A 26,132-nucleotide genomic window follows, 5' to 3' on the forward strand; every position below is an offset into this window, starting at 1 on the left:
GCTTACCACTCCTATTCTATGAATGATTTTGTAGCCGAACGGCCGCACCCTTGTACAAGTACAGTACGCCGCACAGTGAACTTTATCCGGGCTACGATAGGTCTATGGATGATATGTGAATTAATGAAGGCGAAATGAGTCCGAGGTCCAACGCCCAAAGTTACCCAGCAATTCTGCTTCAATTGAGTGAGGGAAAATCCCAACCAGGTAACTTGTTCCCAACCAGGATTTGCACCCGTTTCACGGTCAGACGCGCTAACCACTACTCCACAGTGGTGGACACAATATATAATACTATAGAAAGAACAGTGGAGAATGGACTTACGTCGAATGAGAGCTGAGAAATTTCCGGAGAGTTCTCTGTATTATAGACCAGTTGAACAGAGGATATAGGGAGACCACAGAGATGATGGTCCGTTCAATCTTATTGAATCTCGAAAAGAGCCTTGACAACTCAGTCTTTGTTAGTCTTGAAATAATAATAATAATAATAATAATAATAATAATAATAATAATAATAATAATAATAATAGTAAAGCATTGTCAATCTGTAAGTATTAGGCCTGTTCGTGTAGATTCGAAGCTCAGACCCAGCAGTTCACTGTGACCGAGTTCGTGCGAATCTGTTTCGTGACTACTGAAGTTGTTTAAGATGTAATGGGCCAGCCTTGGCCACTGCGCTTGGCTTTTCAGAGATAATAGGAGGCTCCTAACGATGACACAGAACCACGTAACGTCACGCAAAATCGCAGTGATGATATAATAATAATAATAATAATAATAATAATAATAATAATAATAATAATAATAATAATCGTCATCATCATCATCATCTCTCACATTATCAGACATTTCTGAATTCCTTCTTTTCTCGATGTTAGAGTTTAAAATATTTTACGAAACTCCAGAACGATTTCTGTCGGAATGAAGGTGATCTGTCGATCCTAAGAACACTCTGTTTGCAACCATGTTTTATCTCGTGATTGTTAGATACTATGACGATTAGAGGTAACTTAATAGTAACAATACATTGTGACGAATGCGAGTTTTCTTTCCTTTCACAATAAAGGCTTACCATATCTTTGATAAACCCCTAATTTGGAGGACCAGGGAATTTTTATTCGTAGTAATTTTCTCCTTGGAAGTTACATAGTCTTTAGCTTCCGAGATTATCCAAGGGTATATAAGAAATTCCTTTCTTCTAGCTTCTAGAGACTTGCATCTTAACAAGTGTAAAGAGGGAACAGAGAAATGGTCGATCCCAGAAAGCAAAAAAAAAAAAAAAAAAGAAAAAAAAAAGAAAAAAAAAAGAGAGAGAGAGAAGAAAATGATGAAAATATTAGGCTATTATAATATTGATTTCTAATAGCAATAATAATAATAATAATAATAATAATAATAATAATAATAATAATAATAATAAAAAGGTAAAGGTATCCCCGTAAAATGCCATGATGGCACTTGGGGGCATGGAGGTAGAGCCCCATGCTTTCCATGACCTCGGCACTAGAATGAGGTGGTGTGGTCGGCACCACGCTCTGACCGCCTTTTACCCCCGGGAAAGACCCGGTACTCAATTTTATAGGAGGCTGAGTGAACCTCGGGGCCGTTCTGAAAGTTTGGCAACGAGAAAAAAATCCTCTCACCACCTGGGATCGAACCCCGGACCTTCCAGTCCGTAGCCAGCTGCTCTACCAACTGAGCTACCCGGCCGCCCAATAATAATAATAATAATAATAATAATAATAATAATAATATTATTATTATTATTATTATTATTATTATTATTATTATTATTATTATTATTATTATTATTATTCTCTCCGTTCTGCCGATTCTTCATCATATGGAAACGCAGAATTACTGTACTGAAACTGCATAGGCCTATGTACGTCGGTACATCATAGCAATATTATTATTAATATTATTATTATTATTATTATTATTATTAATATTATTGTTGTTATTATACAATAAAAAGTAAATGAAGATAATATATTTTAACTTTTCAAGAAGAAGTAGGATACTCGTATTATTATTATTATTATTATTATTATTATTATTATTATTATTATTATTATTATTATTAGCCATGAATGGCACAGAAAGTGTTCAGAGAAATCTTGACACAAAGATAAAGAACCTTCCATTCAAAATCAGAAGTAAATAATAGGCCTAATGCAGACATGAAACGTTGCTTTTTGTGTTACAGTGTTAAGTACAAGCAACTCGCATATGTTTGCAGCAAAAATGGGCAGTAGCGAGCTAAAAAAAAGACTCTTGATTGATGTAGGCTAATGTCTTTAAGGTTGTTAAGCTTTGTCCTTACATCCGTCCTCCGCTAAAACTTACAGTCTCTTTGGGTACCAGATCAGCATTGTTCATTATAGCATATATTTACGATTATGTTTTCTACATGAGCTCTGCAAACAAAGTGAAAAATTTCGTTCCTTAATCGTCAGTCATCTACAGTTAAAGAATTTCGACAAATTGTGTCTCCAGTGCACGAAAAGCGGAACCTTGTAGTGAAGGTGCAATAACCGCTACACCGCTTTACGGCGACACTCAATTCTTGCTGGATAGCGGTGATGTTCAGAGAAAATACCAAGAGATGGTGTCCATGAAACATTTATGTATATGTATATACATAATAGGTGCAAAGCAAGCCATGTAAATACGTCTCTGTTCGCAGTGTTTGCATGGTCCTGAGAGCCTCTAGAAACTTTGTACATTGCCACATAAGTACGAGGCCAGCTCTCGGAAGCCTGCGTGTCTTCATTACACTGGCAATTCCCTCGCGTGTCGACACGTCCTTCCACCAGAGGTCAGGCCAGGCAGTCAGGGTAGCATACAGCCCACTGCCGTTAATTCTCACACGTTGTTGGCTGTCAACAAACAATAATTTTACCCAGTTAATTATATTTGTGTTTTCTCAGTACAAAATGAATGACAAGAACAACAAAATTATAGCATCACAAACAAAAAATAATATGCAGGATGTTACCTCCATAATTTGGAAAGGGCGTTGCATTCTTTTGTAAGTGTAACGCACAGGGCTGTGAGATAGGTGGAACAAGCTGAATGCACGTACTTTTATTTATTTATTTATTCATTCATTATTTTATACTAAGTTGGATCCAAACAATTTTTAGTTACAATAATACTACTACTACTACTACTACTACTACTACTACTACTAATAATAATAATAATAATAATAATAATAATAATAATAATAATAATAATAATAACTTATTTATTTATTAATATTAAGTGCTGAACAACAGTCATTGGCCAATAAAAGTCCAGCACAGTGATACAATTAATACAATAAAATGAACAACTATGGTACAAATTAAATAATTGAGATAACAAAATGAAGAAAATAGATTATAATGATTAATTTACTATAATTAATACTACAATATTTTATGGAAAGGATTTGATTCTTACCAATTTGTGTAGAAAGATTATGCAAATAATATTAGCAAAGAATTGCCATGTTCTAATACTTCTATGCATTGAATGGATCAAAATCGCCTACATGTATGTTAGCATTTTTAATACATCTGGAGACCGGCGAGGAAGATTTAGAGTTTCTAATATAGAAGAGTTTGTGATGTCTCACGTCCTTAATAGAAATACGAAGGCTGACACTGTTTAAGAAAGATTGACAATTAATGTCCCCTTTAAGGATCTTACATAAGAATAAGTAATCGAGATCATGACGTCTATCTTACAAGCTTCGACATTTAAAGTGCTCCCATTTTTTATCGTAGTTATATCCGGAGTTATTAGGCAGAAATCTGTAGGAATATAATGAAATAAATTTCCTTTGAATATTTTCCAGTTTTGCCGAATCAGTACTAGTAATAGAGTTCCAAACTACAGATGCATATTGGAGTTTCGATCTCACTAATGTATAGTATAGGCTAGTATTAAAAGAGAGTCAAGTGTTGAAAAGAATAAGTAATTGACCGAATTATTCCTAACATTCTTACTCTATGGTTATAAATATAATCAATGTGGTTGTGAAAATATAATTTATTGTCAACTAATATACTGAGGTCTCTAATACAATCTTTTCTGTTAATAATTAATGCATTTTTAGATTATAGTTATATTTTAGTGTAGAGGTTTTACTTGAAAATGATATTTCATAAGTTTTGGATTCATTAATCAACATCCCGTTATCAACTGACCAATTGGTAATTGAATTAATGTCATCCTTACTTTTGATTTTTCGAAAAATTTTAAGATCTTCAGCGAATAATAGATAGTCAGAACTTATTCTTTTGCAAATGTCGTCAATGAAGATTAAAAATAGAAGAGGTCCTAAAGTTGAGCCCTGAGGCTAATGTATGTAGGTCCTACTACAGAAACAAATTAGGGGCAAAAAGATATTCTAAGTAATTCAGTAATTTGTAACATATTTTCGTAAGCAAACTACTGTATACGAGAAAGAGATCAACATGTTAGGTATTTTGTCTGGCAATATGAAATTCATTGGTTTGACTGAACAATTGATTCATGAGACCTAACTTAAAAATGTATTTTGTATGACCACATGAAGTTATTAGTACTAACTCCGAAAGCCGACTATAACCATGAAATGTATACTATTCTAGTTATAGCCTAATTGCTGTCTCCGTGAGCATAATTTTATTCCTTCTTCATTATTATTTTTTTTCGGTTAAATCTGAAAGAACAGAACGCCAGTAGGGGAAGTTATCCCCACTCTCGCAGCAGGTTTACGCTTTCTTGGTAGAGTCGCTGCCATGCTTTTCCTCTTTTTGACATTATTGTAATAAAAATCTAAACACGAAAGAAATTCATTAAAATGTGAAATGATATTTCTATCGAATTTATTTGCAAACTGACTATAGTTTTGAATTGTAACCACAACGCAACACATAAAATAACTGTTATCTAGTAATATTAATACTGATATTAATTATTTATTATGTTCAAATTTCACTAGCTTCCAGTAACCGGCTGAGAAATCTAGAAGGCCTATAATTTTAATTTCATGGAACTCCAGTCTGCCTCAGCTGCCAACATTAACAGTTACAAAATCACTACAATTTGTGGTATTTGTCATTATCGAAATTCGAAACGAAGTTGGCAAAAGAAAATTCAACCTGTAGCCTAAACTATAAAATCACCACAACCCACTAGCATATGTAGTAATGGGGGAAAAATTGTTAGGTTTCACCCTTAAGAGTGTGAAGTAAGCTGACCCGGAATATGCAACGAGCCAGCTTATCGGCTCACTTTTTAATTTTGTTTGCATTTAGCAAGGCCTCTAAAAAATGTTGATGATGGAGAAATCGTTAATGAACGCTTAATAATGTCTGCACAAGAATTTTGCATTAGTCCGTTGCGATGTCACATAGCACTGCTAAACACAGAAATATATTTTGCTAAAGACATGTAAAAGTTGATTTATGACCATAAATGCTTGAAATGTAGTATAATATTACTTTATTAAGAACTTAGCATTAAAACGCGTTACTGGTTTGATCACATTTGTAAGTTACTGGTAGTATTGCAGTTTATGCATTATACTACCCCTTGAACTATAAAAACACTCCGTGTCACAAAATTCTATAGTGCACGCCATTGAAGCTGCGAGCTTACATCCGAGAGTGGAACTGTAGACTCACATTGCCAGCAAAGCAAGAGCATGCTCGTACGGGCAAAGAGAGTGCTAGAGTCTGGTCTATGGACTGCTTTGTCAAGGATTATTATTATTATTATTATTATTATTATTATTATTATTATTATTATTATTAACATACGCAGTATGGCACAACAATTAGTATCGCAGTTAAATATGCATATAGTATTTGTGGATTTAGAAAAGGAATTTGACAGAATGGATTGGATTGGAATAAACTGATGGGGATCCCGAAGAAAATTGATGTCGTCGTTAGCAGAAGAGGAGACGATACAAAGGGATATGTTACTGGAGTTAAATGACAGCTATGAGCAGTATGGGCTGAAGATAATTGCAAACAAGACGAAGACCATGGTTATCAGAAGAAAAATAAGGAAGGTAAAGGTGTGAATACTAAATGAGGCAGTAGAGCAAGTAGATAGTTTGAAATACTTGGGATGTACTATAAGCACTAATATGAGCTGCTGGCAGGAAGTCAAAAGGAGGATAGCAATGGCATAGGAAGTTTTTAATACAGAAAGGGAGCATCTTCTGCGGACCTCCGGAAAAAGAACTGAGGAACAGACTAGTGAAGTGCTTTACTTGGAGTGTGGCATTGTATGGATCAGAAACATGGACATTACGACGAAGTGAAGAGAGGCTAATAGAAGCATTTGAAATATGGATAGGCCTATGGAGAAAATGGAGCGTGTGAAATGGACAGACATAATAAGAAATGAAAGAGTGGAAAGAGTGAGTGACGAAAGAATGATGCTGAAATTGATCAGGAAGAGAAAAAGGAATTGGTTGGGTCACTGGCTGAGAAGAAACTATCTACTGGAGGATGTACTGGAAGGAATGATGAACGGGAGAAAAATTCGATACAGAAGAAGATATCAGATGATAGACGACATTAAGATATGTGGATCATATGGGGAGACTAAAGGAAGGCAGAAAATAGGAAAGATCTGAGAATGCTGGATTTTGCAGTGAAAGACCTCCCTTGGGCAGAAAACTATGAATAAATGAATGAATTAATTAAATTCCACTCACCAGCTTCATGTGAACAGAACAGCTCAAATAAGTATTTATATATTCCCAATCCCATATAAGATTAGTTTATGTATGTATGTATGTATGTATGTATGTATGTATGTATGTATGTATGTATGTATGTATGTATGTATGTATGTATGTATGTATGTATGTATGTATGTATGTATGTATGTATGTATGTATGTATGTATGTATGTATGTATGTATGTATCTATGTATGTGTGTATGTATGTGTGTATCTATGTATGTATGTATTTTATTAGGTTATTTTACGACTCTTTATCAACAGCTCAGGTTATTTAACGTCTGAATGAGATGAAGGTGACAATGCCGGTGAAATGAGTCCGGAGTCCAGCACCGAAAGTTACCCAGCATTTGCTCATTTTGGGTGAGGGGAAAACCCCGGAAAAAAACCTCAACCAGGTAACTTGCCCCAACCGGGAATCGAACCCGGTCCACCTGGTTTCGCGGCCAGACGGGCTAACCGTTACTTCACAGGTGTGGAATGTATGTATGTATGTATGTATGTATGTATGTATGTATGTATGTATGTATGTATGTATGTATGCATGCATGTATGCATAGGCTTACGTGAAATTCTTCCCCAAGTTTCTCCTGATTAAGTTGTTGGATAGAGTTCAAAACTTCCCTGACCGTAATCGTTGAACTACAAAATGAAATGTAAACTCATCAGTCAAATGAGTTTTTAATATTTTAGATTGATGCCTGAAACTTTGTGCAGCCCTGCTGGACATTTTTTGCTGGGGAATCATCAAGTGGTTGAAATGTCCGCCCCCGAGTCTTCCCAATCAATTCTCACAGCCTCGCCGTGATAACATCGTTACTCGCCGGCCCCTAGTGCTTGGTTGTGTGACTTTACAGCATACCTGCTGATGAATAGGTCGGACTGCTGGTCTGTGTTTCCATTTTTTATAAACATATTATTGCTACTCCGAATTGAGTTGTAAACCTCATGTGTTATACATATACTGAAAAAGAAAACACACATTATATATACGTATTAAACATTTAAATTATAAGTTATTTAACGACGCTCGCAACTGCAGAGGTTATATCTGCGTCGCCGGTGTGTCGGAATTTTTGTCCCGCAGGAATTCTTTTACATGCCAGTAAATCTACTGCCATGAGCCTGTCGCATTTAAACACACTTAAATGCCATCGACCTGGGCCGGGATCGAACCTGCAACCTCGATCATAGAGGGTCAGCGCTATACCAAGTACGCTACCGAAGCCGACTATATACATATGCACACACACATTAATTAGTAACCATCGTAGTATCTATCGGCAGGTAAGTAATGTCAGGGTAATGCACCTACAGTAATGTTAATATGTAGCTTAAATAGTGTACTTAACAGAAAGGTTAGTGTCATTTTTTAATTTTATTTTAATTTTTAATGTATGTAGAATTCGGGCGAAAATATGTTCATTAAAACTTATTTGATGTGAAGTAGCCTGTGACTTTTCGGAACTTCATATTTTACCAGAATTATACCAAAACTTCAGCAATGCATCTACTTAACCTATAGGGTTAGAGACCGTAGATAGAGAAAAAAATAAGACTTATTGATTTTGTCACTGCGAAGGATAGTAAATTCTTACATATAGTTATAGGCTATGAGATGAAGACAAAAATGTTACAATCATAGGACAAATTACAGCATTCCACATAGAAGACAAAACGAATATATACAAAAAAAAAAAAATGAAGAAACTAGCCTATTTAAGAATTAAGAAAGATAGCCCTACACGTGCCTTGAAGAAATTCTACAATCCAGTTGAACCTGTGTTTAACAGAATCTGTAATAATCGAAACCTGTCCATAGGGGGAATATTTTCTTGGTTCCGTGAATGTACTGTGATAAAACGACAGAACATATTTAACGTAAAATGTGTAAAGTAGAAACAGAAGAACTTATGAAGGGAAATAAGTATTAGATTTTACTTATTTAATTATTGCAGCATATTGTTTGAATCAGCAATTGATACGTGAGATCAGCGCTGTCGTCTACGTGTTCGTTTAATAGATATCCTTTAGTCAATGACTATCAGGCTGCGTTCAACAGAAAAGAGGAGAATTTGAGAATGGTAGGCCTACAAGGATGGATAGTAAAGACAGTAAAGAAACCTTAGAACACAGGTCAGTATTCGTTGCAGCCGCAAATTATCATAGCTAGGGATAAACTATCATGGTCTGTCAACTGACTTCTCTTTTGCACCAGTCTGACGAGACGTCTGCTAAATAATGCGCATTTAGTAAACTGGAAAGGCATGAAATACCTGCCGCGAACAGATTAGGTATGACATTGTTATGTACTATAGCAGGAGGACATGATTTAAAAAAAGAAAGAAACTATATGGATTTATTGCTTATTTATTCTTAATTTAAAACGAAGCTGTAGTGAATTTTTGTTATATTACCTTAAAACATCGTGAACTATTGTAGCTGCTTCACAAAGCGTTTCTGAAAACCGGACCACATATAGTATAATATAATAATACTTTATTGCCAGAACAAAGATACATATTGATTTTTTTATATAAGAGCTCTCTAGCACCCCCAGAAAGAGTAAGTTACATAATTGTGCTCAGGGAGCATTCCACATAAGTTAATGTTAAGACATTTTATTGTACATCTTGATTATACAACTTTTAACACTGTATCACTTCGGAATATGTATTATATGACTTTCTTGTGTTAAATTCTATAGCACCTGGTTTACATGTTTCGACCTATTATCGGTCTTCTTCAGAACTGGTCGTTGCTGGTGTTGGCGCCTCTTGTTTTGTTTCCTGTGAGAGTGTGTTTGTGTAGTGTAATGTGGAGTCAAAGAGTGTGTGTCCTCTGAAATTGAGTTGTGTGCTGATAATTTCATTGGGCGTGTTTTTGAACAACAGAGTAAAATGTAATAAAAGAAAAGAAGAAGAAGAAACACAGATATCACAATATCGAACTTTAAATTTTCTCTGTTAACAGCCATTTTTAATAGATTTTTTAAAATAAGAAGCATTAGCAAATTGTATGCTTGGGAATTTGTCTATTAGCATGTTATAAAGCCTTGGACCAAAGTTTCTACTGCTATTATATGCTATAGTTGTGGTACATTTAGGAACTGTCAAGCATATGTTGTCTGATCTTTTGGTTTTATATTTATGTGAATATAAATTAAATATGTTTCGGTTTTTATGTATGAAATTCAGTAATACATTGTTATAAATTTGATGGAAGTCAAATACTTTAAATTCTGAATACAGCAGCTGTGAAGGATAATCAAGAGGTTTATTAAGGCATATTTTTATCATTCTTTTCTGTAGCAGAGTTATTGGCATGAGGGAGATACTATAAGCACTACCCCATCCTATAATGCCGTATTGTAATATAGCTTGTACTAATGCGAGGAAAATCAGTCGTAAAGTATAGACAGTCAAGTAATTTTGTAGGATGACAAAACAGTGAATAATTTTTCTTAACCTATTACACAGAAAAAGAACATGTTTATCCCAACGTAAATGTTGGTCGATTATTATTCCGAGATATTTAACTTGAGGAGATTCGTTTACAATAGGACAGTTACAACTATTAGAAGAACAATTGGATGTATGAATTTTTAAACATAAGCGCGAATTAGGAGATTTCATACCAACAGATGTTAACGAAAATGGTACAACCGTAATTTTAGAATGCTTACAACCGTAGTTTTAGAATGAATATGCAATCTCTTGGCGGAAATTTGAATCTCGTAAGAACATTGGTTAGTTCACCAAAGAGTCAGGAAAAAATATCACGCAATAACCACTGCTACGAAATTACCTAGGTTTACCCTATTTTCAATTTGAACATGAAGTAATTAGGACTAAGTCCATATCTTTATTAAGCGGAAAGGTATTTATGACGAAAATAAATTATGACAACTACTAAGTTATTTAACGTCAGTGGGATTGGTGATATCGAGAGAGTATTTAGCGAGATGAGGCCGAGTATTCGCCATAGATTACCTGACATTCACCTTATGGTTGGGAAAACCTCGGAAAAACCTAACCAGTTAATCAGCCCAAGCGGGAATCGAACCCGCGCCCGAGCGCAACTCCGGATCGGCAGGCAAGCGCCTCAGCCGCCCGAGCTATAGACCGATTAGTCGCCACCTCTATTTTATACCTGTGTGGGTTAGAGGAGGAGAGACGTTAGAAACTGAAATTTTTCTCAGCCCGCGACAAGTCTTCGTGTAGGCTACGTAAATTCGAGCTGTTTAGAGATGTGCCAGTTGTACTCGATGTAGCAGAGAACATTTCAAGCGGCTACTGTGAAATGTTACGCAGTCATGTTTCGAAGCCGGTGTGATGGTCATTGCCGGGATGCGACTTGCTTGCAAGATGTTACGTATGTTAAAAATGGTACTTTAATAATTCATCCGATTTACAGGTAGAATTAAGAAAAATAAAATCAAACGAATATTATGAACGCGTCATTTTACTATCAACTGAACCCAGTTCATTCGATTGGTGCTGTGATCGTTAAACGCTGCTCTTTTGGGAGCGCTGAGCTTCCGCAAGGTGATTCCCATGTGTTATGGCGATTGCATCAAATGAGACGCCGTATTATGTGCGAGTAATTCTATTCATCGTCGTAAACAATGTTCTTTATTACGGATATAATCGTTTTCCGCTTCTGGATTCCAGATTTACTTTGCAGAACTGCAACTGTCTTGGAGCATTCGCTCTGACACTTTTTATTTCCATCATTTGGCTGGCATTTCTCTCTCTCTCTCTTTGGTAACCTATGTGGTATACCACACTCTGTTCGGCCATCTATATTCGTCCATCCTCTAGAAGTCTAGATAACCATACAGTAATAGATAGACTAGTGATACTCTCTTCCCTTGCCCGAATATCATTCTTATATTTTCCTTACACCTGCAAATACGAGTAATTACGAAGACGAAGCGATGACAGATTACAAAATATGAGTAGATACATATAGACCTAATTAGATGTTAGTTGAATTGAAGATTTTGAGGAAGAAATTTGCTTTCCGGAGGAGTTGCTACGCAGTCTTTTTATGTCGTGTTCGTGTTCATACAAGACCTGGAAGTTGTATAAAAGAGGTATTTACAACGCGACAGTGTAAGGAATGCACTGTATGGGTCCCACGTTGTATAATGGGTTGGTGCTTACTCTAATTATTGTTGGGATCTAACGGGATCGGCCGCGCATCGTGTTCTTACAAGTCGCTTGTAATTAGTAAAATAAAATTAACATATAATTAACATGAGAGCGCCGACAAAATCGTAATAAAATGTTTATTCTGGCAATAAAAACACCCAGACCCTCCCTCGCTTTATTGCTGTATTGTTTGCTGCCCCCGCGTCCGTTTCCCTCGCAGCATTGTAGATTTATCTTTTTCCTTTCGGACCAGAATACCCTTGTACGCTGTATTGGATGAAGATTTTAATGTTGTAGTACCTATCTCTTACAGTACTTACTTACTTTTCCCATGCGTCGTCCTCAAATACTCATCAATTATTATTTTGCATGGCAGCGGTTGGTGAAAGAGGACGCAGTGAGTTGAAATAATGTTATACGTTTATTGCAACTTGGCTAGCAAGTTTCTTATCACTATTTCTATCTAGTCTCAAATTAAGGTTTTAATATCTTCTTAAAACCTTTATCAAAATTCCTTCCAGACTAAATATTTATAGATGTGTTATTTTTTATAAAGTCGATGATGCTCCAACCTTCACACTAGGTACCGAAAAGAAGGGTCGGAACAAACAAGATTAAGAGGAGATAAATAAGGAAGAGCAGATGAACAGGAAGGTGCAGGAAGGACAGGTGAACGAGAACGAGAAAGGGGAGGTGAAAGAGGGAGAGGAGGGATAGGTAAATGAAAGGAAGGAGAAGGAAGGGTAGGGATATGAGGAGGAGGAAAGGTAGGTAAATGAGGGGGAGGAGGAAGGGTAGGTAAAGGTAAATTGCAAAAGTTAACACAGTAAAGATACCGTATCATAAAGTTATTCATTAAGTGAAGGAGGTGAAGGAAGAGGAAGGATAGATAAATGAGGAGAAGTAAAGGATAAGGAGAAGAAAAAATGATAGATAAATGAGGAGGAGGAGGATTGGTAGGTAAATAGTGGGAGGGAAGGGTGAGTAAATGAGGGGGAGGAGAAAGGGTAAGAGGAAGAGAAAAGTGCAGGCAATGAAGATGGAAGAGAAACCGTAGGTAAATAAGGGGAAGGAGGAAGGTCAGGTAAGAGAGAGGGAGCAGAGGAAAGGTAGATAAATGATGAGGGAAGGGTAACGGTAGGTTAAATGACAGGTGAAGGAGTAAGGGTAAGATATGAAGAGTAAAAGGTAGAGAAGGCAAATGAGGAGGAGAATGTGTAAGCATGGCTAAATGAAGTTGAGGAGGTAACGTAGGCAAATGAGGAGGAGAATGTGGAAGGGAGGTAAATGAGGGGGAAGAGGAAAGGGAAGTACATGGGTGGTGGAAGAAGGGAGAGGATGAGAAAGGATAGAGGGGGAGGGGGAGGAAGAAGTGTAGATAAATGAAGCGGTGTAGAAGGAAGGGTAATTAAAGGAGGGGAGGGCAAAGAAGAATAGTTAAATGAGGGAGCGAAGGAGAAAGGGTAGATAACTGAAGGGGGAAGAGGTAAAAGGATAGGTAAATGAGGGGGGAAAGTGGGAGGGATAGGTAATTAGGGGGAGTAGGAGGAATAGAAGGTAAATGATGGGGAGTATGTGGAAGGGTACGTAAATGAGGCATAGTAGAAGGAAGTGCGGATAAATGGAGGGGAATGGAAGGATGTGTATGTAAGTGAGGGGAAGAAGGAGGAAGAATAGCTGAATGAGTGGAGTAGAATGAAGGATATGTAAAGGAAGGGAGGAGAAGGAAGAATAGGTAAATGAGAGGGAAGAGGAAGGATAGATAAATGAAGAAGAGTGAGAGAAAGGATATGTAAATGAAGGGGAGGGGAAAAAGGGTAGGTAAACAAGGGGCAGTAGGAGGAAGGGTAGGTAAATGAGGGGGAATAGGAAGGGTAGGTAAATGAGAGGAGGAGAAGGAGTATGGGAGGTAAATGAGGGTGAGTAACAGGAAGGGTAGGTAAATGAGGAGGGGTAGGAAGGATATATAAATGAGTGGGAGGAGGATGATGAGTAAGTAAATGAGGAGGAAGGGTTGGTAAATTTTTTTTTTTTAGTTGGTTATTTAACGACGCTGTATCAACTACGAGGTTATTTAGCGTCGATGAGATTGGTGATAGCGAGATGGTATTTGGCGAGATGGGGCTGAGGATTCGCCATAGATTACCTGGCATTCACCTTACGGTTGGGGAAAACCTCTGAAAAACCCAACCAGGTAATCAGCCCAAGCAGGGATCGAACCCGCGCCCGAGCGCAACTTCAGACCGGCAGGCAAGCGCCTTAACCGACTGAGCCACGCCGGTGGCGGGTTGGTAAATGAGGGGGAGGAAGAGGAAGAGTAGCAAATGAGGGGAGTAGAAGGAAGGGTAATTAACCCTTTCCGCTCGAATGAGTCCATTTGAAATCACTAACATTTCTGTAATCTCTGACTCCTATGATTTGCCTGATGATTCCATTTGGTATCCTCAGAAATAGTTTCGTTCTTTACCGATAGAATGCAGCACCCGTCAGTTCCTTGGCCAGCTGTTATTAGGAAGGGGATTTTTTGGTTGTTTGTTTTTCCAGGGTGTTTCTGTTATCTTGTGCACCCATAATTGTGGAAAATCATGGAAGGTATATAAAACTTCACGTCAGAAGGGGTTAAATGAGGGCAAGGAGGAGAAAGATTAAGAAAGTAGGAGGAGATGGATGTAAATGTGGGAAGGAGGAAGCGTAGGTAAATAAGGGAAGGAGGAAGGGTAGCTAAATGCGGGAAGGAGGAGGAAGGGTAGGTAAAAATGAATGGAGGAGGAAGAATAAGTGAACGAGAAGGAGGGGTAAGGGTAGGTAAAGGAGGAGAAGAAATGGTATGAAAACTTGGAGGAGCCTAAGGGTAGACAAACTTGGAGTAATAGGTACACGAGACGGAGTAAATTTGACAATCAACAAGAAGAATGAAGGAAGGCAGTTGAAAGTGAACAAAGGTTTTGGTACCATATAAGGATAGAACAGTGAGTGAGGAAGGGGTAATGAGCCAGGAAAGTAACAAAGAAGAGAGTACAACTGAAAAGGAGAGAAGAATATTAAAGGTAAGAAATTAATACCAAAGAAAAGAAGTGTCTTTATGAGGAAGGAGGCGAACAAGATCGGGACGGTGATAGGATCTAAAAAAACATGAGTACCGGTAATGAAATAATGATGAAATGAAGAAGCAGAAGAAAGGGACAAGTAGGGATAGGGACAGAAGAGGATTGGATAATGAGGGATGAAGAGGCAAAGGAGAAGTACAGGAAATGGGTCGGAGAAGGAAATTGGATAAAAGTTGAGAAGAGACGAAGGAATTTCAACAGAATAAGACTGATCTGCGCGGATGCACAGCGAGTCCCGCTGAGTTATGACTCACACCTCGGCAGTAGCGGCTGATTTCAAGTAATTAAGGCGTTGCAAAAACTTGTCTTGTCTCGCGGTTAATTGGATGTCGATTATTGCAGTGCAGCAATAAACAACCATGTGACACACGCAGCGCTGAACAGTTTGTTTAAATGTTGAAGTGGTACACACAACACTGAGCAGTTTGTTTAAATATTAAAGTGAGGGACACTGAGTGAGTAGTTTGTCTAAAAATTGGAGCTGACAGATGCAATACTGAGCAGTCTATAGAAATGTTGAAGTGATAGACACAACACTGAGCAGTTTGTTTAAATATTAAAGTGAGAGAAACGGAGTGAGTAGTTTGTCTAAAAATTGGAACTGGCAGATGCAATACTGAGCAGTCTATTGAAATATTGGAGTACGTAGTAGACACAACACTGAGCAGTTTGTTTAAATATTAAAGTGAGGGACACTGAGTGAGTAGTTTGTCTAAAAATTGGAGCTGACAGATGCAATACTGAGCAGTCTATAGAAATGTTGAAGTGGTAGACACAACACTGAGCAGTTTGTTTAAATATTAAAGTGAGAGATACTGAGTGAGTAGTTTGTCTAAAAATTGGAACTGACAGATGCAATACTGAGCAGTCTATTGAAATGTTGAAGTGGTAGACACAACACTGAGCAGTTTGTTTAAATATTAAAGTGAGAGACACTGAGTGAGTAGTTTGTCTAAAAATTGGAACTGACAGATGCAATACTGAGCAGTCTATTGAAATGTTGAAGTGGTAGACACAACACTGAGCAGTTTGTTTAAATATTAAAGTGAGAGACACTGAGTGAGTAGTTTGTCTAAAAATTGGAACTGACAGATGCAATACTGAGCAGTCTATTGAAATGTTGAAATGATAGGCACAACACTGAGAAGTTTGTTTAAATATTAAAGTGAGAGACAGTGACTGAGTAGTTTGTGTAAAAATTGGAACTGACAGATGCAATACTGAACAGTCTATTGAAATATTGAAGTGATAGACACAACACTGAGCAGTTTGTTTAAATATTAAAGTGAGAGACACTGAGTGAGTAGTTTGTCTAAAAATTGGAAGTGACAGATGCAATACTGAGCAGTCTATTAAAATATTGGAGTACGTAGTAGACACAATACAGATCAGTTTTCTTAAATAGTGTAGTGACATTATGCTACATTGAACAGTTTGTATATTGAGGTTACAGTCAAAACACAGAGTAATTTGTTTCAATATTATTGTGACAATTTTTATACTGAAGAGTTAAATTGTCTAAAATATAAATAGTGTAGTGACATACCCTACACCTAGCAGTGTTTTAAATATTGAAGTTACAGACACAATGCTGAGCAGTTTGTTTAAATATTGAGTTTGCAGATGAAACACTGAATAATATGTTACAATATTGTAGTGACACACACTACGTTGAGCAGCTTATTTAAATACTGTAGTGAAAAACACAGTACTAAACAGTTTGTTTAAATATTGAAGTGACACACTACACTGAGCAGTTGCTAATAGAAAAAAATATAAAAAATCTATTTATTTAAATATTTAAGGTACAGAACAACGCTGAGCAGTTTCTTTAAATATTGAAATGACACACACTACACAGAGCAGTTGGTTTCGATAGGTGTATTGAAGTTACAGAAAACGAGAAACCTTTTTAAGTTATAGAAACAACGCTGAGAGGTTTGTTTAAATATTGAACTGACATAGATAGCAGTTGTTTAAAATTTAATAGTTGGAGCTCTAGACTACATTACAGAATGGACTAGGAGAGAGAGATGTACTAGTACATAGTTTATTGAAAACATTAACAGTAGCTAAAACTGTTGCAAGCAAAGAACAGACTTCTGACAATTTCATAAATTCTAGTTATCACTCTCCTTTCTGTGCGCCACATGGCACGCGAGAAGGCGCTGCGACATAGATCCTTAGCCCAGTTGATATCGAACAGTAATGTAAACACTTCGTTGCACTCTGAAGAGTAACGCCCATATACTCTCTGTCTCTGTGGGAGGGGAGGGATGGGGGATGCAGCTAGCTCCAACACAGCGCTCTGGCCATGCACCTTCCATGTGCTCCACTAGAGAAGTCAAATGTACAGTAATTTCTTTCTACATTGAGCAGTTTGCTCATAAATAGAGAAGTCTTTTGTGTTCTGGATTACAAGCAAAAGACAATTTCGGAATAACTATGTAAGAGTATTTAGTCGAGTTTAGAGATTCTGAAAACTTATAGGCCTATTTCCTTGAAAATTTCGAGATCACGTCCAATAAATGAAGTTTCTAAGACTTGGGATATCAGACAAACGAATATATTACAAACCAAGTTATCAGTTAAACGAATATATTATTATAAACCAAGTTCTCAGTCACCTATCCGTAAAAAAACTTTTACAAAAATACTGTCGTTGGAAGTACAAAATTCATAGACTAATAACAGTCTTTATTAAACACGAATGCGTAGGTCTACAGCATTCAGCAAATTTTTATTTTTCTGGAGGCTTGGCAATGGATTTGACAAAGTGAGGGTAATTATGGAGTATGGTGGCATGATGATAATGGTGAGGGAAAATAGGAGAATCTCGAGGCTTACCACTCGGTCACGGGCGAGACTTATACAAAAAGGACCTCATGGTGAAGACCAAAGTTCTTTTTTTGTATAGAATCTAATGGAAGCATGATAATATTGTGGGTGAATGGTGTAACTGTGCTAAGCAAATAATACTTTAAGCCAACGGTTACCTTTGATTGAGGTTCTGGCCAGTAACGGCTCGTCGTAAAGAAAATAGGTGAAGTGCTGTTCGCATACACAAATGCATGAACAGTTTTGCTAATATAATAAGTAGGCCTAGTATTTGTAAACTACGTACAATTTTACTAGTTCTAGAACACGTGCAAATAGGAAAATTAATTTATTTCAGGACTAACCGAATTTCTTGCATACCAAGTCAATCCTCCTGTCATTTAAAGCAGCAAACCTGTCGATGATGTCGTCATAAAATGTCTCAGTTTAACTGAAGGTGGACGTATATCTCTATGCAAAGCTATGGGGCTAATGATGAAAGTCTCTCCTGTTATGTGGCATTCCAAATGAAATTTTCAGTCTTTTCAAAGATAAAAGCTTGTTTCATCGGAATAATTTAAGTTATTTTATACAATTTCTCTATTTTAGCACTTTTTAAAACAAAGAACAAATGGAACTGTAGGGCATCCAGAATTAAAAACATCTTTTCTATCCTCATATTTATGTCTACAAAACGGCATTTCTGATAATATATTACAAACCGTGCCATTTTCGGGATACATGTTTCGCACTCGTTTATCAATATTTTCTATGTACTGATACCTAAGTATTTATATAACATCACTATAGTGATTAAACATATAATATACACTATGATGTAGGATTAATACAATATATACACATATCACTGATATACTCTAAACACATTAAATAATAAGTTAATAAGCACTAAACTACATGTTAGGCCTACATTTACGAGCGCGTTAAACTTTCAAGTACAAGAGCTGGAACAAAACTGACAAACTCATGAGAAGAAATAACACACGCGGCGGAAAACAACTTTTAAACTTTACGAATGTATGTGGCGTGCATTCCTGATAAAATAACATATAGCCAGCTAATTTACCGCTGCAGGGGTGGCTGCTTAGACACAAGGAATGAGGATACTTTTCTCGAGTCAGGTAGTACATACTGTAAAATTTCACAGCCCTTAAACAATAGCCCCCGGTCTTGGAGACAGCTTCAACCCTTCTCTACCGTTAGATCTGCAAACTGGTTACTCCACCTACAAGTCTGACAGTTCTCCGTAACTGAAAGACTCAGAAACGCACTTCACTCATAGAATCTTTCTTTAGTGCGTGACGTCACGTTACCATGGAAACCAAGGGCCGTATGAGAATGGGAGCCCAAATATTTTCACCTCTACAGTATTACAGGTTTCAATAGACACCGCTCGGCGCTCGTAACAGTTGACATTATTCTATTCAGCGGACGGTTACAGGTACTATTTATATAACTGAACACTATTAATAACGACTGAAAATAAAAAGTTTTTTTTTTTAATTTTAGAAAGACGGAACCGATAATAAATGGGAATTAATTATTAATTCGAGATAAAAATGTGTTTTACACGTAAATAGGTGAAATGGTACTTCACCTACTTCACCTGAATAACCGCCCCTGGTTCTGGCTGATAGTTGCCTTTATTATCAGATAGTACATCTCACTTGACGATGTAGCAGAGGAAAAACAATTTGTTTGTATATGCTGTACATCTTAAGTATGATGTATGTAATGGAGGCGGTAAGAAACTGACCAACTTACCCTATTATCTCCTGGCTTAGTTTCCTCATGTTTGCTGTCTCATTGATGTCACTTATGAGTTTCCAATCTGTCTTCGAAAAGTTGACTAAACAAGTCCAACGGAAGAAGCAGACTAAATGAAGACGGGAACGTTGCTGGTCATGCCATTAGAATCCAGGATCGAGACTAATGTTCAAATGTCGAATGTGACGACGCACGGACAGAAAAATGAGGATCATTAGAAATGTTTCTTATTCATGGTTCTTCGTTTCATCTTCAGTTTACACCTAAATCCTAATTCATGGAATCTGTTCCAGACTTCGATGGTGTGAGCACTTCACCTTCACATTGCATTGAGTTCTGAGAATTCATAAAAATTGAAAGGAAAGAAGGGAATGTTTCCATCACCTGACTTTTGTGTTTCCAGGCTTTTCGGCATGAAGAGGTGCGCGCGCTGCCAGGCGGCCATCTTGTTCACCGAGCTGGTGATGCGGGCGCGCGACCTTGTGTTCCACGTGCACTGCTTCACGTGCGCTGTGTGCAACGCGACGCTGAGCAAGGGCGACCACTTCGGCATGCGGGAGGGCGCCGTGCTGTGCAGGGCGCACTACGAGTTGGAGCCCCACCCCGCGCCCTTCCCGTCCCCCGAGTTCCCGCACCACCACCAGCACCAAGCGTCGCCCATGCCGCTGCCCCCGCCACCCTCCGCCGACAGCGTCGTCAGTACCAAAGTGCCCTACTTCAATGGGTCGACGGCGGCGCCCACAGGCACCACGAGGCAGAAGGGGCGGCCCCGGAAGAGAAAGCCGAAAGACCTCGAGGCTATGACTGCCAATCTAGGTACGTGCCTGTTTATGTCAACATTGATTGAGCTTCTGCTGGCGATGTCGTTGTTGTTGTCTTGCAGTGTTTAAATTTTCAACAGGACGCACTGTATAAGTGTGATTTAAGACTGTCGACAAGCATACTTTATCACTTATAATTAGAGATATCTACTTTTCGCAATTCACGGATTCACGAAATACGGTTTCTCAGCTCATAAAAGCAAAAATTTTATATTTCAAACCCTTCAATGTCAAATAGGCCTAAACGCAAGTTTAAACTTGAGCAGTAATGCCTATACGCGAAATGTTTGTTTTTAGCACGAATTATTTCGAAATTGGTCTTTTAAGGAGAGATTTTATTTATTTTTTTTTTACGAAATTTTAATTTGAAATCCAAAAAAAAGATATAGCCTATTTATTGGAAGTCACATAAATATATGTTTGGAATTAATACAATAAGCTTTGGTGAAGCTAAGTTCCCTGCGCGCTGTACTGTTGGCAGGCATGGCAGTGACTGGAGTTAGCTGGATTTACGATTTTGTTTTAATTAGGTAGTGGAATTTTCTTAAAATTATATTATGCCGGTAATCTGTTTTGCACTGATATTTATGTACAACATTTTAAATTTAATATTAAAACCCTATTTCAGTACATAATTTTGAATCTAATATTCATACCATATTTCAAGCGACTTTATTTTTAACATAAATTAGAAATAGCCTGAATTTTTTGTGGTGCCTGTTAGTTTATATTAGCCTATTCACACACACAGTATGGCAGACTGTTACACAGATTTTTTTACAGAACAGGTAAGTGCCAATAGAAAACTATTAGTTTTGTTAAAAGGTAAACTATCTTTGAGATTCCCTCGATGGTATAGACTAGTATGCGTAGTTATGTTAGCAGGGAAAGTATTTATGCCTTAAACTGACTTCGAACACGTGATCATTATTTTCTCATAACAATGAAGACGCGTGCCTTAGTCATTGTGTACACTGCAACAGATATAATAATAATAATAATAATAATAATAATAATAATAATAATAATAATAATAATAATCATAGTAATAATTATTATTATAAAGTTAATGATACGAATCCTACTATATGGAAATTAAACTCGTGTTCTAAAAGAAACGCAAAAACAATGGAATCTGCAGAAATTAAGCTCTTGAGACACCTGCTGGGCTTTATTAGATCAGATAGAGAAGCAAGCACAGATATCCGAGAAACCCTTAGATTTCCGAATATCTATATTTTTTTCGTTTTCGTTTAACCTCCTTTTGTTGTAGGAATTAGAGCGTACACACGAATGCCTGTAGAGGTGGGGACAATTCTATAGATCACACACACTACACATCCCTAGCCTAGCGTAGGAACCTCCACAGACATGTACAGGACATTAACGAAAGACGTCCATTCATATCCTAGAAGGGATTCAAACCCACGAAACTTCGGACCGCGTCGCCTAAGGGCAGTGCGCCTTAAACTGCGTAGCCATCCGGCCCGACAAGTTCAGAATATAATAGAAGAAATTAAATTACACCAAAAAAACTAGAAATACCATGAATGAATACAGAAAGAAACCCAAACAAGCTCTTTCATGCCAGCCAGTAGGACGAAGAGATTTGCGGCGACTAAGAAATAAATGGCATGACCAAGAAAACCTTCAAGAGAAGTAACGAAACAGGACCTAATGGACCTAATCCGGAAGAGTTGTTGACGATGATGATGATGACAATGATTTGGGTCTTTGCTTCACAGTTTTGAGATTTAAATTATCATTAGACTTTCACAGGTAAACGGACTTAGCAGCCATAATTTCAAAGCAAAGGTGAACATCTGGAAGTGAACTGTCTCACCGTTCTGCCTGAGAGGTCGTTGTCTGCTCCCTCTAGCTCGGCGGACTGGCACAATCTTTTCTTTCTTATTAATTAACTTTCAATGTGTCCCGCTATAGAACGGTAGTGGGAATTTGGCTACAATCCCTCCTATCCCAGTCAAGGAGCGGATATTTTCTACAACGTATTTTCTTGTCCGTATTCACTTCTGGTCAAGATTACACACAATTGATGTCTATTATTGATTCGGAGTGCAGCCTACATTTAAATGGGATTACACAGATAGTACTATCTCGTATATAATGTCGGTTTTGGAGTAAAATTTTAGTTGGAATGTGCTATGACATGAAACAATCTAGTTCTCAAAGTAAAGGCCATTAGGTTCTATAGTCTTGAGTCTTTCAGCAAGGTTTGTTGGAATGTGCTGTGACAAGAAACAATCTAATTCTCAAAGTAAATGCCATTAGGTTCTATGGTGCCTCCTTTCAGAAAGGTTTGCTGGAATGTGCAGTGACAAGAAACAATCTAATTCTCAAAGTAAAGGCCATTAGGTTCTATGGCCTAAAGTCTTTCAGCAAGGCTTGTTGGAATGTGCTGTGACAAGAAACAATCTAATTCTCAAAGTAAAGGCCATTAGGTTCTATGGTGCCTCCTTTCAGAAACGTTTGCTGGAATGTGCTATGACATGAAACAATCTAGTTCTCAAAGTAAAGGCCATTAGGCTCTATGGCCTTGAGTCTTTCAGCAAGGTTTGTTGGAATGTGCTGTGACAAGAAACAATCTAATTCTCAAAGTAAAGGCCATTAGGTTCTATGGTGCCTCCTTTCAGCAAGGTTTGTTGGAATGTGCTGTGACAAGAAACAATCTAATTCTCAAAGTAAATACCATTACGTTCTATGGTCTTGAGCCTCCTTTCAGCAAGGTTTGTAATCTCGCGGTTATATCAGTTCCTGATTTTTGATGGTGAGACCTGATTATTGGTGAGAGAACTCGGTGATACCCAGTTCAATGGCTTCAAAGTTTTGGACATTTTTTCCACGCAGGAAATGGACTATAGATCGAAGGCGCAAGATCAGTGCTATATGCCGGGTGTAGTAGCAGTTTGATCCTTCCCAATTCCTGAATTTTTTCCCTGGTTGTTCGAGCGGAATGGGATCTCGTATGTCCTGTTGCAAGAGAATTCTATTTCGATTAACTAATGCCGGTATCTCGCTCTCAAAACTTCATGAACGTGTACTAGCTGTTGAGAATGTAGATCCGCATAGACTGTACTTTGGATTAAGCTCCCAGTGACTCACCTTAAAAAATTCCAGCAGACGCATAACATTACTTTGGGACCGAAGTGATTTTATTTAACGACGACTTTGGCAGACCGACGGAAATCGAGATACTGTTTTGAGGTGTCAGGATTGCGGAATATATACCGTACTGTACATTTTTCATCACATATGACAAATCTTCTCATTAATCTATCGTTCATGGGATTAGCGATAAGCCGAGATAGATATCCACTCTGCGTTGAGCCTGTACAGGTGTCAATTCATGATATACAGATCTACAAGTTGGGTATGATTTTCTAAGCTACTTAATGTGACGATATATTATACCTTTTTAAGTACGAAGTTCTTCTGACAATTTACGAGTGATTTTCTTTTTGTCGATTTTCTTGAAAACTCTGCATGTATTCCATACCTTTGGTCTTCCAGAACGTTATAAATCTTTAGTGTCTCTTTCTCCGTTACTGAAACGCTGGAACCATAATTGTGAAACACACTCACTAACAACACCTTCACCCTCGACTTCACGTTTTTTCGAGCCACGGCAGCAGCCAGCAGCTGTATAATCTTGTTTCCAGTTGTGCTTTAGAAGGACTCTAATCTCAGATGTTCACCTCCATTTATATTCTTTGTATTAAAATTGACGACTCGCACATGATCACAATACGCATTAATAACCATAGCGTGCTATAAATTGCATTGCCCAAATAAAGGAAGCCATTAAATTCTTACGGAATACCAAACTTGAAAAAAACGACGTTACTTATGAGACGACATAGGGTAAACATTGGTAATTTCGTGATAATTTCATGAAAATTAATTTAAAATGCAAATGTGTAAATATATCCTTATTCCGATTTTTTCATCTAAAAGACGATAATTTGCTGTACAAATCTGGAGACATAAAAGACTGGACACGTATTTGATCAAGTGCCAAAAACCACTTTTACAACTTAAGCTAAAAGGTTGGTTATTTCGTGATAACCTTGGTAATTTCGTGATATTACATTGATAATTTCGTGAGAGGTAGAAGAATTGTGGAAAAATTCATTAAAGTCAAATGAAATTCTCATTTATTGTTACAAGACTTCAAACATAGTAATTCCGTCTAATATTCATAGCAAGAAAACATAGAAATACATATCAACACATAATAAGAATGAAATCAAAGTAAAAATTGAAATTGAAAAGGGATCTTCTTTGCCCTGAAAGGGTGAACACTTTTATTACGGACTTTACTATAGCCTATATGACTAGGATAACTCCAAAAATAATGCATAACATTTGTTTAAAAATTATATTTTTATCCTACAGCTTTGCTATTTTTACAGAATGTAGATACATCCTTTAGGAACAAAATGTCACTTTTCCACATAATCCCCTTCCCTTTCAACTGCCTTACATAACCTAGGAACGAGGACCTGTAGACCAGCACGGTAAAAGTCTGGACCAACATGTCTGAGCCACTCTTTAGCAGCGTGCACAAGGGAGTCATCTTCTAACCTCGTTCCGCGAAGGGACCCTTCAGTTTACCAAAGAGATGGTAATCGCATGGTGCCAGTTCAGGAGTGTAAGGCGGATGTTTCAGTGTTGTCTATCCGAATTTTCTGATCTGGTCTGTGGTCTTGTGACTGACATATGGCAGTGCGTTGTCGTGCAATAGCAGAACATCCTGCTTCTCCCGATGTCGTCGAACACGACTCAGTCGATTTGAAGTTTCTTGAGAATTGCCACATACGCGTCAGAATTAATGGCGATTCCGTGTGACATGATGTCCACAAGCAAGAGTCCTTCTGAATCGATAAACACAGTACCCATAACGTTTCCTGCCGAGGGTGCATTTTTGAATTTCCATTTCTTTGGTGAATTTGCATGACGCCACTCCATTGTCTGTCTCTGTCTCCGGTCCAAAATGGTGGAGCCATGTTTCATATTCTGTCACAATTATTGCAAGTAAGTCTTCTAGCACTTATCATTGGCGCTTAGCATGATAACAATTCAAACAGAAGCTATTGCGTCCCCCTTTTCTTTTTTGTTATCACATCTTATCTTCATATTTCTAAAACTCTATTGTAATACAATTTTTAAAATAGTATAAAATGTAACGCTTAATGCTCAACAAAATTTCGCCTCAAACAGCTAAGATTTCTATCAGTAAAACTAAGCCTATATGGCGACTACATTTGTATCTAAAATTCCAAAAACATTTCCTAAAATTTCATTAAGATATAATAAATCATTGTACCAAATATCATATGCTTAGCTTTAGTAATAAGCCTGTAATGTAATTACAAACATCACAAAATTTGTACGCCTGAGAAGTTGACGCTAACTTGCTCCCTCCAAACATAAAAGCTCACTGAAGCAGCTACAATAGTCACACAAAGCATAGTTGTATGTTTCTGGAAACCGGACAACATATGCAATCCCTTGGCGGAAATTTGAATCTCGTAACACCATTGGTTAGTTCACGAAAGAGCAAAGAAAACGTATCACGAAATAACCACTGCCACGAAATTACCAATGTTTACCCTATAAAGGTGGTGATGATGATAATGATGATGATAATAATTATTATTATATTATTATTTTCCAAAATGTAAC

General features: G+C 37.3%; 1 protein-coding gene across 3 annotated transcripts in view; it reads left to right on the top strand.

Moving 5' to 3' along the window:
* The window catches only part of LOC138694525 (LIM/homeobox protein Lhx9-like), a 523,249-nt gene that overhangs the window by 359,984 nt on the left and 137,133 nt on the right, over positions 1-26,132 (top strand). For all 3 annotated transcript variants that reach the window (XM_069818333.1, XM_069818331.1, XM_069818334.1), the window contains one exon: positions 20,012-20,424. In XM_069818333.1, coding sequence (XP_069674434.1) covers positions 20,012-20,424 — 413 coding nt within the window. The remainder of the gene's footprint in view (positions 1-20,011; positions 20,425-26,132) is intronic.

The sequence above is a fragment of the Periplaneta americana genome, chromosome 2 (genome assembly GCF_040183065.1).
Source record: "Periplaneta americana isolate PAMFEO1 chromosome 2, P.americana_PAMFEO1_priV1, whole genome shotgun sequence".
NCBI lineage: Eukaryota > Metazoa > Arthropoda > Insecta > Blattodea > Blattidae > Periplaneta > Periplaneta americana.